Here is a 14,907-nt window from a genome sequence, read left to right as displayed (position 1 = left end):
GGGCAGTATGTTTTGTAATTTGAACGGCCTGGGTAGCAGTGAAGCCAGCGAGCTTTAGAAAATTCCAGTCTTGCCCCCAAAATCATGATGGGTACATTTTTGTTAAACCATCAAATATTCCCAGTTTCCAAATCTTAGTATGAAGGCAAATTGTCTTTTTATCATATTGAATTGGGCCCAAATGCAGTACAAGGATACATTTGTGAAAGGGGGCAAAAAAGTTTGCTTGTTCTAAACTGAAGAATCTCTCCATTTAAGTGTGTTTTACAAAGATTTAATTAATTTGCAATGAGAATTAATTAAGTTTTTTACTTTTCCTCTGAAGACAGTAATGTGCTCTGAATGAAAGTCTCTTTAAATGTTTTCCGAAGGTGTCAGGAAATGGAAACTTTTTTGTTTTAGTTTCTCAGACACACCCGTGAGAGGTTAAAAATATTAACATTGAGCGTGCTAAATTTGTGTTATGACTCACCAGCTTTGAGTTGTTTGAAGTTTTACAAGAATGTTGCCGGGATTGGAGGATTTGAGTTATAGGGAGGGGCTGAATAGGCTGGGGCTATGTTTCCTGAGCGTCGGAGGCTGAGGGTGACATTATATAGGTTTATAACATCATGAGGTTTATGGTGTAGGTTTGCTTGCTGAGCTGTAGGTTTGATATCCAGACGTTTCATTACCTGGCTAGGTAACATCATCAGTGGCGACCTCCAAGTGACGCGAAGCTGTTGTCTCCTGCTTTCTATTTATATGTTTGTCCTAGATGGGCTTCCTGGGGTTTGTGGTGATGTCATTTCCTGTTCGGTATCTAGAACTATGTGTTTGTTTTTGGCGTTGTGGTTGGAGTGCCAGGTCTCTAGGAATTCTCTGGCTTGTCTTTGCTTAGCCTGTCCCAGGATAGATGTGTTGTCCCAGTCGAAATGGTGTTTTTTTCCTCCGTGTGTAGGGCTACGAGGGAGAGAGGGTCGTGTCTTTTTGTCGCTAGCTGATGTTCGTGTATCCTGGTGGCTAACTTTCTTCCTGTTTGTCCTACATAGTGTTTATGGCAGTCCTTGCATGGAATTTTGTCTACACTTTGAGATGCTCCGTCTTCAATTTGCCTGATAATTATTTGATTTATTATTGCCATGTGTACCTAGGCACAGTGAATAGTTTTGTTTTGTTTTGCGTGCGCTACAGATCATACCATACAAAGTGCATTAGGGTAATAGAATAGAACGAGGAATACAATGTTACAGCTACAGAGAAGGTGCGCAAAGAGCAAGATCCACATTAAATTTTAAATTTGTGAGGTCTATTCAAAAGTCTAATGACAGTGGGGAAGAAGCTGTTCTTGAATCTATGTTTAAGCTTTTTGTTTTTTCTGCCTGACGGAAGAGGTTGGAAGAGATTATAACTGGGGTGTTGTTGTTGGCTGCCTTCCCGAGGCAGTGAGAAATATAGATGGAGTCAATGTGTGCAAGGTTGGTTTATGTGATGGATTGGGCTGTGTTCACAACTCTGTAGTTTTGACAGTCCTGGGCAGAGTAGGTACTGAACCAACTTGCGATGCATCTGGATGCATTAGAGGACTGACGTCAGGTGCACAGAGTCCTGTTACAATGTCAGGGGAAAGGAAATATTTACAAAAGCAGCATATTCATGTAGAGTTGATTTGCAACATTACCTTGAGTGTGAATCGGACAAGATTGACAATATCCATGTGTGCTGAAAATGTGTTGCTGGAAAAGCGCAGCAGGTCAGGCAACATCCAAGGAACAGGAGAATCGACGTTTCGGGCATAAGCCCTTCTTCAGGAATCCATGTGTATTAAGTTGATGACGCATTGAGCCTGTCTACACTCAGTATGGCTTCAACCTCTTGATTAAGCATTCCTTCCTTGTTCCATTGAGTCCAGAACATCAAGAGATCAGAGGAAAACCACCCTGGGTAAATTTGGGAAATAATATTTTGTGAAAACATCCCTCTGCCACCTCCCCCATCTCCAGCAAATTGAAACCTGTCTGAGAAATATTGAAGTGAAAGCTCTCTCCATCATCTGTGGCACAAGCAGCTTTGATGGTTAGCTATTGTTTCCTCCTTGATGTGTTATTATCTGGTGCTAGGATACAACCTAAGAATGTAAATTTCTGCAAGCCTTTTCCCTGTGTGAAGGAAGGAAGGGATCTGAGCACAATTCGCTGCTGTTATTTTTCTCATGTAACATTGCCGCAATTCTCTCACTGCCTATGCCTCTTCACCATGGGAACCAGAGGACCAATGCTGTGGGGACATGAGTTCAAATCTTGTCATAACAGCTGGCCATAAACTCATACAGCCTGGAAACAGACCCTTCAGTCCAACTCACCTATGCCGACCGGGTTTCCTAAACTGAACTGGTCCTACTTCCCTGCATTTGGCCCATATCCCTCTAAACCTTGCCTATTCGTGTACCCATCCAAATGTCTTTTTAATGCTGTAATCATAACCAACATCTTATCACTTTCTCTGGCAGCAGTGTTACAGAGCTGGTGACCTGGGGATCTGGACTAATGCTGCAAAGTCACACGTTCAGATCACACCACGATAGCTGTGGGAAGGTAAATTCAACTCATAAATGAGTCTCAAATATAGTGAGCATAACAGAACCAGATTGTCATTAAAAACCCATCTGGGTCACCAATATATTTTAAGGATGGAAATCTGCCATCCTTCCCCAGTCTGGCTCATATGTAACTACAGACAAATAACAATGAGGTTGCCTCTTAATTGTCCCCTCAAATGTCCCTGCAAGTCACATCACTGAATAAAAGGTGTACAAAAGGAGTTGTTCGAGTAACTAAACTGGGCTGTTCACAAAAGCAGTTCATCACCACTCACCACTTACCACGCCTCCCCCCCCCCCCCCCCCCCCCCCCCCACCCCACCGGCAACCAGAATTGTATACAGTATTCTAAGTGCAAGTTAAGTTCAGTTAATAAAATCAGTTGTAGTAATGGCGGTCCGTGATAATGTCATTGTAAAAGCCCAACTGATTCGGTAATAGCCTTTAGGGACATCTGCCATCCTCACTTGGTCTGGCCTGCATGTAGTTCCAGACAAACAGCGATGTGGTTCATTCTTGAAGTGGCCAAGTAAGCCAAGGGTAATTAAGGAATGGTCAACAAATTCTAACCTTGCCCACATCCCTTGAGACAAAGCAAGCCCAGTTCTACCCTTCCTGAATATCAGAATGTAAGCATTCGGTGGAGTTAGGTTGTAAGGTTTTGGACAGAACTGTTTTCTCAACTGCACTCGACTGGCTGATGAAGTTGTCCATTTAGATTACTAATCAAATGTTCTTTCATTGCTGCGAATCATGTTCAGAACTTATCTGGCCCTCAGTTCAGAACACTGTTTACAGTTACATAAATATCTAGAGCTTACTGTTTATTCATTTGTTAATCTGACCTCCTTAGTTAGTTGCAGAATCAGTTGAATGTTAGCTTGCAGTCTCCTGTCCTTGACAGCACATTGCCCAAGATAATATCAAGCCAAGAGCAAAAGCTGTGATATGTGGAGCTGGTTTCCTCTGTTACAATGTCGTCATTGATGCTCTGTGCCTTCCAGCCCCTGTGTGTCCAATTGAGTGGAAAACATACTGCTGTCAACCATTGTCTCCTTCAAGCAGATTCATTTCCTGGGAAAGCATTTTAACTCCTGAGTTTGTTTTCCCCGATTCCAGTGCCATTGACTGGAGGAAGCCAATGTAATGTGCAGTCTCTGAGATGCACCGTGAGATGGCAAAATAGTTGTAGCAGTTAAGGAGGGCGATCATTTAACCAGATTGTTGTTGGGTTAGGGTTGGGGAACTGGTGCAGGCCATTCAGCCCCACTCAAACCTGCTCTCTCATTCAGTTAGGCTGTGTCTAATCTGTATCATAACCCCAGCGAACTGCATTGTTTCACTTGCTATGTTTGGCTATTTTCTCATTGACCTCATTCTCATTAATACGCACCTCTGCAGTAGGCTGAGGTGCTGCACTACCACTGTGCCACAATAGCCTTATTCCTTGGTGTGTTTGCCAAATGTTTATCCATCTCAGGTTTGAAACTTTCATCTGGCCTCCAGTCTGAGCAACTGTTCATGAGACCTGAGTAGGGCATTGTGCACAGTGCCTTCAATTTTATATTTGCCAGGATGCATGATCTCTATTTACAAGGGGACATCTTGTTTTGATTTTTTTTATTTTCACATGAACTCAAGTACAAAAGTACAGGAGTGCAGTAAAAATTGTATAATGCTGCCACAAAAGGCACCATCTTAAGTACAACTACCTAAGTATGGAATCAAAAAGAAATAACAAAATTTAAAGGTTAAACGTTGCAGTGATTAAAGTACAATGACACCATCTTTATTTTCTACTTAAAACAAAGAAAGTTCAAATATTACAGTCTTAAGTGATTAGCGACAGTGGGACCACACTTTGATGAATTACCTTGAGGCCGGAAGTCCACGCTGAGGCTGTCCAACCAGGTCTGTGCTAAGTCTGAGGCTGGCAGTCCGTGACAGACAGAAGAGAGCAGGAAAGAAAATAGATGAGAACAAAAAAAGTAGAGGAAGGAAACCAAACAGACCGAGCGGATAAGCTCCATCTGAAGTGTCCTACTCCACTGCCATCTTGGACACATGGCTGAGATGCAACATTGGGAGAGGGATGCCATTTCACATTTTCATTAGTCTTTTTATGGAGGCGCGCTCTGTGACGTCACCCCGATTGGCTTTGCTGTAGTTTTAAGATAACTCCCTCTACTCCACAAATGTATGTCCTATCTCATTTGGTCTCCGAAGGATCTGAAAGTGCTCCAAATCCAATGAGTTACCTTTCACAGCGAGACTAGCATGGTTTCCGAAGCAAATGAATTGGCCATTTTACACATCGAGCATGGCCCAGATTGTTTGATCTAATTCCAGTGGCCATTGACTGGTGGAATCCAACAGGACGTGCAGTCGCTGAGATGCAATGTGAGAAGGCAAAATAATTGTCGATGTAAAGGTAGAAAGTTGTTCAACTGGATTGGTGTTGGATGAGGGAACTGATGCCGGTCACTCAGGCCCACGAACTTGATTTTACGTATGATTCCGTCTTCATAAAATATAAATCAGCAGGTACGATCCTAACCCTCCATTTCCCATCACATTCTCTGGTTCAGATTCTTCAAAGCGAGTGGTTTTCAAGCAAACGTTCTAATGTCCTTGTGTTTCCTTTTACTGTAGCGTTGATATTAAAAATGCATCGGTAGGCCTACAGGATTTAGGGTCAAAGTTCCCAAAGGGTAATTTTTTACGATTAAGATCTGAAACTAATTACCCAAATGGTGATGGAGATTGGAAAGGAGCAGGACTCTTGTGGCATAGTGGTAGTGTCCCTTCCATTAAGCCAGGAGACCCAAGTTCAAAATCCCACCTACTCCACGTGTGTCATAACATGTCTGACAATAACTAGTAAGAAGGGAGTCATGTTTCACAATATCTTTTAACTTTTATGTTTTACTAATACCTTTTGGTACTGGTGCTGAGGAGGCATGTTAAAAGTATGCTGGCACGTTGTTGCCACCCATATAAATTATTTGAGACTGGAATGCGACAATACATCTTCAGCTTTAATGAGAAGTTTTGATCATCGAGATGAGAGGGTGATGCTTAAGCTCAGTCACTGCAGAGAACTGCAGGGTTAATCCCTTGCATCAGAAAGACTTGTCTGGGACTGCAGGAGAAATCTGGCCTCTGCCTGGGGAGAAAATCATTGAGAGAGAACTCAGTGAGTTCTGCCAGAGAGAAATAAGAGCAGACACTATTTCAGTGTAATTTGTGATGGTAAACTTGGAAAGGAGTGAATTTCAAGCCGATGGAAAGCACTTTTCTGACAGATGCCACAGAATTCTTCACAAGGAACAGCGAGCATTGTACGGATTGTCCATCAGATGGAACAGCAGAGGAAAAAGCTTTGGAATAATTTACAAGACAGATGCTGAGCGTTGGCGGGATGCTCCTGGGTTTGTCTGGACAGATGAATTGAATCAAAGTGAAAGGTCATCGCTGTCCAAAAACTTGGACAGATGCAATGCCTTTTAAATGCCTAATGCACAGGAGGGTGGGGAAACCAATATGTTCCCTTCCTGAGATTAATCTGTTTAAGATTTGTTATTTTTCCTCCTATGGTGACTGGTAGTGGTTAGTGCTGCTGCCTTAGAGCACCGGACACCTGGTTTGATTCCATCCCCAGAGGTTTCCTTCTCTAATCCCTTTGAACAGCCCTATTGCACTGTATGGAATGAGCTGCATGAGGAAGTGGGGGAGGCTGGTACAATTGCAACATTTAAAAGGCATCTGGATGGGTACATGGATAGGAAGGGTTTGGAGGAATATGGGCCAAATGCTGGCAAATGGGACTAGATTAGGTCAGGATGGACGAGTTGGACCAAAGGGTCTGTTTCTGTGCTGTACATCTCTATTACTCTATGACTTCAACAACGACACTAGGTATTGACCAACCCATAATCTCTCTTGCTCTCTCTCGCTCTTGCTCTGTCTTCAGAGTTTTGTTCTTTCCAGTAGTGTAACACACTCAGTAATAGTGCAGCATGATGGCTCAGTGGTTAACACTGCTGCCTCACAGTGCAAAGGACCCAGGTTCAGTTCCAGCCCTTGATTGAATGTCTGTGTGGAGTTTGTACATTCTCCCCCTGTCCGTATGGGTTTCTTCAGGTGCTCTGATTTCCTCCCACAGTCCAAAGATGTGCAGCTTAGGTGGGTTGGCCATGGGAAAAGGCCATTCAACTCAGTGAATCTGCTGCTGCATTCAATCATAATTTGATAAGTTACTCAAGAACCTACCTATCTCCGTCTTAAATATACTCAATGACTTGGCCTCCACAGCTTTCCGTGAATTCCATGGATTCACCACCCTCTGGCTGAAGAAGTTTCTCCTCATCGCCGTTCTAAAAGGATTATCCTTTACTGTAAGGCTGTGCCCTCAGGTCCTAGTCTCTGCTACCAATGGAAACATCTTACCAAAGTGGGGTGGTCAGTGTGGACTCGATGGGGAGAATGACCTGCTGATTCTGTCAGCATGCAACCTGGATACTGTTAATGTTTGCTTTTAGAAATCTGTCTCTGCCAGTCAAGGAATCAATGGGCTGGGAGCAAAAGCTGTACATTATTCATTTCAGTTTCTGACAGCAAAAGATCAGTGCTCTTCAAATGGATTGTGATTGAAGTCCTTTGACAGGAAGGTTGCTTTAGTTTATCTGGGGGAAATATTTAATTCGGAGACATTGAGCAATCCCGTTACCTGGGATTTACTCCAATATTTCTCCTGGGGAAACAATGCTCAGGAAATATTCTCAAATGTTGCCCAATCTTGCTAAATATATTTGTAGTTTGGTGAAAGGGAAATGAAATGAGCTATTGGGTCCTGAGCTTTTTTGCAATGTTCTGTTACTTTTGACCATTGTGCTTTTCCATGCCGAGAGGTGTGGGATGGTTGATTATTCATGGGATCATGTTTCTTTAACTGCTGGGCGTTCCCTGGTACTCGATCCAGGGACTGACCTGTGTGTTGACAGGCTGCTGGACTGGAGAGAATTGAACCCAATCCTTCCATCAGATAGCTGGACACATCTCCACTTTTGGCAAGAATATCCAGAACGTAACTAGGAACCAGTGATAACTCTTCATCTAATCCAACCCAAGAGGTTGGGACATTCAATGTGTTGACCATGTTTCATTAGCTAAGTTTTAGGTCCCGGCTAATCTTAAGGCCAAAGGGCTATACACAGCTCAGCTCCATGTCCTCACTTGCTGCAAAGTTCTATTCGTCTATCAATTGTTTTTTTTGGCCAATTAGACCTTTTTAGTATTCTTTTTCAGAATCAAATTGGGTGTGCCCAAGGAATGACCCCACATCCCTTTATCGTGACTCCTGTACAATCTACTCAGTCCAGTCCAGTCCAATCAATGATTATGATTAAATGGACCTCTGTAGATATGAAGGAATATATCTGCACAAGCCAAATGTACAATAGATTCAAATTCAAAAGGGAAGAGCTTATTTGGCTCAACCTCTCTGAACTTCATGTACGAGAAATGTTTTACACCCGGTAATTATTCTTCAGTGTTTGTACGATGTGGGGGTTGAGGGTGTTTCAGCTCTTGGCCATACAACGGTGTGTTTTTGATGAGGGTAACTAGATAACCGGGCAGTGTTCTGGTTACATTTCCACTCTGTGGGTCTGTTTTAACAAATGTGTATGGTAGACTTGTCATAGATGAGACAGGAATCGAACCTGGGTCCCTGGCACTGGAATTTAAATATGATTGATAAAATCTGAAATTGAAAGCTAGCCTCAATAATGGTGGCCATGACCACTGTCATTAATGGCTATAATGTCTTAAGAGAAGGAAACATGCCCTTTTTACCCAGCCTGGCCCACCTTATGAATCCATACTCTCATCAATGTGGCTAATCCTTAACTGCCCTCTGAAACGGCCAAGCATGCTACTCAATTCAAGGGCAGTGATGGATGGGCAACAAATGCCAGTGAAACCAGTGATGCCAACATCCCTTTGAAGAATAAACAAAAGCAGGGAAGTCGTTTATTTCATTGAGAACTAAAAATGTCTGAGTCTTTGCAGGACAAGACTGGAATGATCTCTCCTGTTGTGTATTGGTTGAGTAGTAAGTATTGAATTTACCATAGGCATGTAGGTCAGGTTCACTGCCCTCTGGGATTTTGCTCTGCCTGCTCCACTCGCTGAGTTAATGGTTTCGATTTTCCTCCTCCTCCACCGAATGTGCAAGTTTTCTGAGAAACTCAATGAAAACATGTCCCCTCTTTTGTCGAGAATTTGCTCTTACAGACTCCTCCCAGGCTCAACTGACTAGAATAAATCACACAAGCCGTACACAGAACCACCTTCTGAAATGAAAATTGTTGGAAACACTCCAAATCTATGAGCATCTGAACCCTGGGAAGTTCATTGACCCAAAATGTGAACTTTAGCCTTTGCATTCTCCCGACACTGTCTGACCCGCTGAGTGTTTTCTGGCATCGTCTGTTTCTGATTCAGAATAGCCAGAAAATCTCTTTTGAGAGAGCTTCGCAGTGCTTTTCCCAACTTATGATTAGATTGTAAGTGTAATTAGAATTGAATTGCAATTTCATATTTTAATATGATAATCCCACCGTGCCTCCTCATGTAAACTATATTTGGATACAGTGTTCGACACTGCTTCAGTGGCTGACACTACAACGATCTGTACAGCTGCATAACAAATGCCATCTGCTGATTTTTTTTTTCCCCTAACCAGAGGCTGATTTTGAGCAGGAAGCCAAGTGATAATGCTGGGAGTGAATCATCTGACTGGAGTGACCTATTAGTCCACACAGTGCATAGCCTTTAGTTTTCTGTAGATAGTGGAACTTTTATTGGGAAGATCCCAGATTGTAACCATAGGTGATAGTTACCAGGACATATGATTCTTAAGTGTCTTTTGTTCAAAGTCGTGAACAATTACGAGTTAGCTAGAGGTAGGGGACGCAGTTTTAAAAATGTAGGGTCTCCAGTTCCATTCGGAAACGAGGAGGAATTTCTCCTCCCAGAGGAGTGTTAGTGTTTGAAAGCAGCGGAGGCGGGGTCTTTGAATATATTCAAAGCTGAGTTGTTCAGACTTTTAATTGACAGGAGAGTTGAGGATTATGGGTGATTGGAAGGAAAGCGGAGCTTGGGCCACACTCCGAACTGCAGTCTGTTGAACGGCAGGAGGCTCGAGGGTCCGAGCGAGTCATGTCGTACAAAAACAAACCCTTTGGTCCAACTCGCCCATGCTGACCAGGTTTCCTAAATTAAACTAGTCCCATTTTGTCAGCATTTGGCCCATTTCCCTCTGACCCTTTCTGATTCATGTACCTGTCCAAATGTCTTTGAAATGTTGTAACTGTGCCCACATCCACCACTTCCTCTGGAAGTTCATTCCACACGTGAACTACTCTGTGTGAAAATGTTGGCCCTCAGGATCCTTTTAAATCTTAAACCCTCTTTATCTTAAACCTAAGACCTGTAGTTTTGAACTGCCCTATCCTTAGGAAAAGACATATGCTATTCACCTTATCTATGCCCCTCATGATTTTCTAAACTTCTATAAACCTCAACCACCTACAATCCAGTGGAAAAAGTTCCAATCTATCCAGCCTCTCCCTATAGCTTAAATCCTCCATTTCCAGTAACATCCTTGTAAATCTTTTCTGTACCCTTTCCAATTTCATAATATTCTACGGCAAGGTGACCAGAACTGTGCACACCTGCTACTGTAGGTGTGTGTGTTGCCTGCTACAGAGGACGAGGTAAAACGTCAAAGGTTTCAAATGGGATAGTATCACAACACAACACACCGTCTCTTGCATGATGCAAATTCACCTGCAAGCCTTTTGAATAGAATATGTGTGAGCTGACGTTGCACCCACACTGGCACACTGTTGGTATCACAATCCAGGTGTCCCACCACCTGAGCTAACCGATGCACCCAGGGCTGGCTTCGAAATCTACGTCTAATTTTCTCACTTTGTTTCAAGGGGAAGATTTAGATACATCCATGAGGCCCCTGCTGGCTTTTGCTGGTGTATTTTGTAAACGCATGTTCCACCTGAAGCCACATGCTGAGCTTTCCTATGTTTGACCATTTATACTTGAGTGTCTCCCTCTGCTGTGTGGAGAACTTTCTCTGATCTCCAACAGTCTTCTCCAATATCTTAAGTTCCCTACAAGCTGCATTCTTTTGCAGTTTAATTGGAGTTTAATTTGGATAAATGTGAGGTACTGGATTTTGGTAAAACAAACAAGGGCAGAGCTTATAGTTAAAAGTAGGGCCTTGGGTAGTGTTGTAGAACAGAGAGACCTAGGGTTCAGGTACATAATTGTTGAAAGTTTGCATCGCATATAGTTAGGATGATTAAGGAGGCATTAAGCATGTTTATCTTCATTGCAAGGACCTTTGAGTATGGGAGTTGGGATGTTATGTTGAGGTTATACTAGACATTGGTGAGGCCTCTTCTGGAATATTGCATCCAGTTCTGGTTGCCCTGTTATGGGAAGGGTATCATTAAGCTTGAGGGTTCAGACAACGTTTACCAGGAGGATGCCGGGAATGGAAGGTTCGAGTTATAAGGAGAGGCTGGTACTTTTTTTCCTGGAGTGTAGGAGGTTGAGGGGTGACCCTATAGACCTTTCTAAAATAATGAGGGGTACAGACAAGGTGAATGGCAGCTGTCTTTTTCCTAGGGTGGGGGATTTCAAGACTCTGGGCATATTTTTAAGGTGAGGAGACAAAGATTTTAAAAAGGCTTGAGGGGCAATTTTCTTTCCCCATAGAGCATGGTTTGTGGTGGATGCGGGTGTAATTACAACATTTAAAAGGCTTTTAGATAAGTACATGAATTAGACATGTTTGGAGGAATATGGGCCAAGCGCAGGCAGGTGGGATTAGCTTAGTTTGGGATTATGGTCAGCATGTGTGTGTTATGCTGTCATTCTGTTATTGATTAGGCTTGCAGCAAGGAGAGTATGGCTTTGGCAATGACTGGGTGGTAAATAGAGAGTTTGGATCTTTGTGTATATACAGTATAATTCCTTGAAATTCCTGTGTGTGAATCAAATATTGCAAAACTCAGTTTGACACAATGTTTATTCATTGACCATCAGAGTGTTTGCATTCAAGGCATTTGTCACTTTAATTTGCAAAAATACATTTCAATGGTAGAGCAGCTTTAAGATTTGCTGAATCCTTCTTCAGAACCTTTTGTAACTCAATATCTAGCATGATTCCTAACTTTTGGTGAGTGTAATTGTAAACTTTGGATTCCATCTTAACCCCACTATTATCCCAAAGGATTGCTCTCTCATTAGCAAGACACAACTGGTGTTGAGTTTACCTGAGGGTTGCCACACCTCAGGTGAGAGACGAGTTTGAGAAGGTGGGATCTTCATGATAACCTCAGACAGTGCAAGAATTAAGGCTGTGCTGTCAGTATCACCCCACATTGCAAACCAGCTGTCCAGCTAACTGACATCTCTCCTCTCCATCTTAACTCTGTTGCATTTTGCTTTCCAGTGTCAACATTGCAGACATGTTATCCAAGATGAGGCAAAGTCAGCAGTCGTTAAATGCCATCACTGAAGACAAAAGCCATGTCAATGAGATCCAGGAACACATTCACGTCGTGAAAAATGGCATTAACAGCTTAACTAACACTAAGGTATGACTTGAAAACTTCTGGATTATGCTTCATTGGGAGTTTGATATCTCTGCCATAATGTATGTTTGGACTAGTGTTGCAACTGAGATGGGAAGAGTGAGTTGTCATTCCTGCATCCCGGTGTCCCCCAGACCACAGCATAAACTTAACAATATTTTACCCAAATCCCGATTCAACCAGTGGTATGCTTGCTCCATATTAGACCTATATTAAAAAGATGCATTGACTAGGTTTCTTTAGTAGACACAAAATTATTGATTAGTTATGGGAAAGAAAAAGCAAATTTGCCCAGTGAAGATGAAGCATTGGTTAGGGTTCAGGTTACTTTGTGAGATGAATATATAAATGTTTACCTCTCTTTCCCAAGGATAGCAGCAAATCAAGAAGGTGGGCTCATTACTACACATTCTGCTAGGCAGTTAAGGTTAGGCAATAAATGCTGGCAATCCTGAATTAAATAAATAGCCTCACACGCACATCCTTCAGATTAAAGAGATAAAATGGATTTCTCTCTTCACAGGTTCATTTTCTTTTTTTAAAAAAAGCACTTTCTAGCTAAGATTAGTTATTCTTGAAGATAAAAAAAAATAAAGTGTGGAATGTCCTGAAGTCTGTAGATCTGGCAGTCAAGTCACTAATCATAACTGTCAGTCTCTGGTATACTTTCCATGATCAGCTGACATATCTGTTCCTCTGTCTCCTGCTGGCTATTGAGAGACCAACGCTATAGCCCCATCATAATGATTACTCCTTTCTTGTTTCTCAGTTCTACCCATATGGTCTCGCTGAATGGGCACCGCCAAGATGTCCTCTCTGAGTAGAACCGTGCCAATCATCTTAATCAGTGATGCAACTCCTCCACCCCCGCTCCCCCCACACCCACTCATAGTGGTCTCCTCTACATTGGGGAGACTCTCCACACGCATTCACGCGCGTGCATGCACACGCAGACATTTTCCCCCCTGCCCACCCATCTTGCCTGAAATATCTAAACCCTGGAACATTGAGCTGCCAGTCCGGCCTTTTTCTCAGCCAAGTTTCTGCAATGGCTGCAACATTGTAATTCCATGTAGTAACCCAGGCCTTAAGTTCATGTGTTATACTCTTTGCATTAAGTTAAATACACATTTTCATTATCATTCATGAATACTAAATGCACCTGTGTTCATTAGCCTGGTCCTGCCTATCCTTCCTATTAGACTCATTTCTCAATCATTGCATATGCTGACCCACCACTCTGGCTCCCCTGCCATGCCATACAAATTTAAACCCTCCCAAATTACACTGGCAGGACTCCCCTGCAAATGGCAGTGCGTGCTGGATCAATTGTTAATTTTAAATCTTAGATAATTTTTGTGAAGCAAAGGAATTTGAGCCAATGACAGATGTGTGGAGTTAAGCTACAGATCAGCTGTGATCTTATTGAATAGCAGAACAGGCTTGAGGAGGTGAATGGCCTACTCCTGTTCCTGTTTCTGAGTAACCTGTAATGGACCAGACCAGGCCTCTCAAACTATTTTAAGAAGGTAGCCTAGCCCCTAACTTTTTCTTAGTTTAAAGTGAAATGTAAAGTGCCGTGTTCCAGATGCAGTGTGACTGGTCAAACTACTCCATATTAACGCTGAAAATGTGTTGCTGGAAAAGCGCAGCAGGTCAGGCAGCATCCAGGGAACAGGAGAATCGACGTTTCGGGCATAAGCCCTTCTTCAGGAATGAGGAAAGTGTGTCCAGCAGGCTAAGATCTTCTGTGCAGAGGAGATGACCGGGGGGGTGCAGTGAGAGAGGGACTCACTTCCTTGAAGAAGCTCTCTTCCTCCCTCTACAAAGATTTCAGTGAGTCCCTCTCTCACTGCACCCCCCCGGTCATCTCCTCTGCACAGAAGATCTTAGCCTGCTGGACACACTTTCCTCATTCCTGAAGAAGGGCTTATGCCCGAAACGTTGATTCTCCTGTTCGCTGGATGCTGCCTGACCTGCTGCGCTTTTCCAGCAACACATTTTCAGCTCTGATCTCCAGCATCTGCAGACCTCACTTTCTCCTAATCCATATTAAGCAAAACACAATTTGTTTGAACACTATTGATAAAATACAACCAAAGAAAGAGGAATTTAGAGTAGCGTAACTATTGGAAACTTAACAGAATAGTTGATACAATTGCTTTATTAATTAATGGTTACAATATAGTAACATCCCATCAGCATACTCTTTGGCAAATACAGAAAACAGATTTAGTCTCCCATGCAATCTAGCAGCTGAGGAAGAGAATCCCCAGCTTTTGGCTGTAATCGGTGAGGTGGTAAGAATAGCTTCTACCTCTTCAAGCCCACAACAGCAACTGCTTTAAAGTTAAACCTAAAAACAAAATTAGAAATTCTGGTCTGAGAGAGCTGGCCACAACCCATTCAGGCTGATGCTATTGTTCCAATGTTTTAAAATAACCCAAGTTGTTTATTCTAATGGTTTTGGTGCACCGTTTGGCACCACTGCCTTACAACCTCCCTTTTAAAAACAGAGACTAGGACAAGATAACCTCTTAATGCCACAGCATTGTCACAGACGTCAGCATTCGGCAGCGTGCTGTTTTTTAGATTCTGTACCATTACGTGAATTGGTGAAAAAAATAGATCAAAATGTCTGGC

At 42.7% G+C, this 14,907-nt stretch overlaps 1 protein-coding gene across 2 annotated transcripts in view; it reads left to right on the top strand.

Moving 5' to 3' along the window:
* Positions 1-14,907, top strand: part of LOC122542490 (protein ERGIC-53-like) — an 80,433-nt gene that overhangs the window by 50,223 nt on the left and 15,303 nt on the right. For both annotated transcript variants that reach the window (XM_087982225.1, XM_043680265.2), the window contains exon 11: positions 12,123-12,267. In XM_087982225.1, the coding sequence (XP_087838351.1) occupies positions 12,123-12,267 (145 nt within the window). The remainder of the gene's footprint in view (positions 1-12,122; positions 12,268-14,907) is intronic.

Source organism: Chiloscyllium plagiosum, unplaced genomic scaffold (genome assembly GCF_037043375.1).
Source record: "Chiloscyllium plagiosum isolate Xiang-an unplaced genomic scaffold, Cpla_swu_hap1 HiC_scaffold_42, whole genome shotgun sequence".
Taxonomy (NCBI): domain Eukaryota; kingdom Metazoa; phylum Chordata; class Chondrichthyes; order Orectolobiformes; family Hemiscylliidae; genus Chiloscyllium; species Chiloscyllium plagiosum.
Note: the sequence above shows the minus strand (reverse complement) of the source record. Positions and strands in the feature narration are given on the sequence as shown.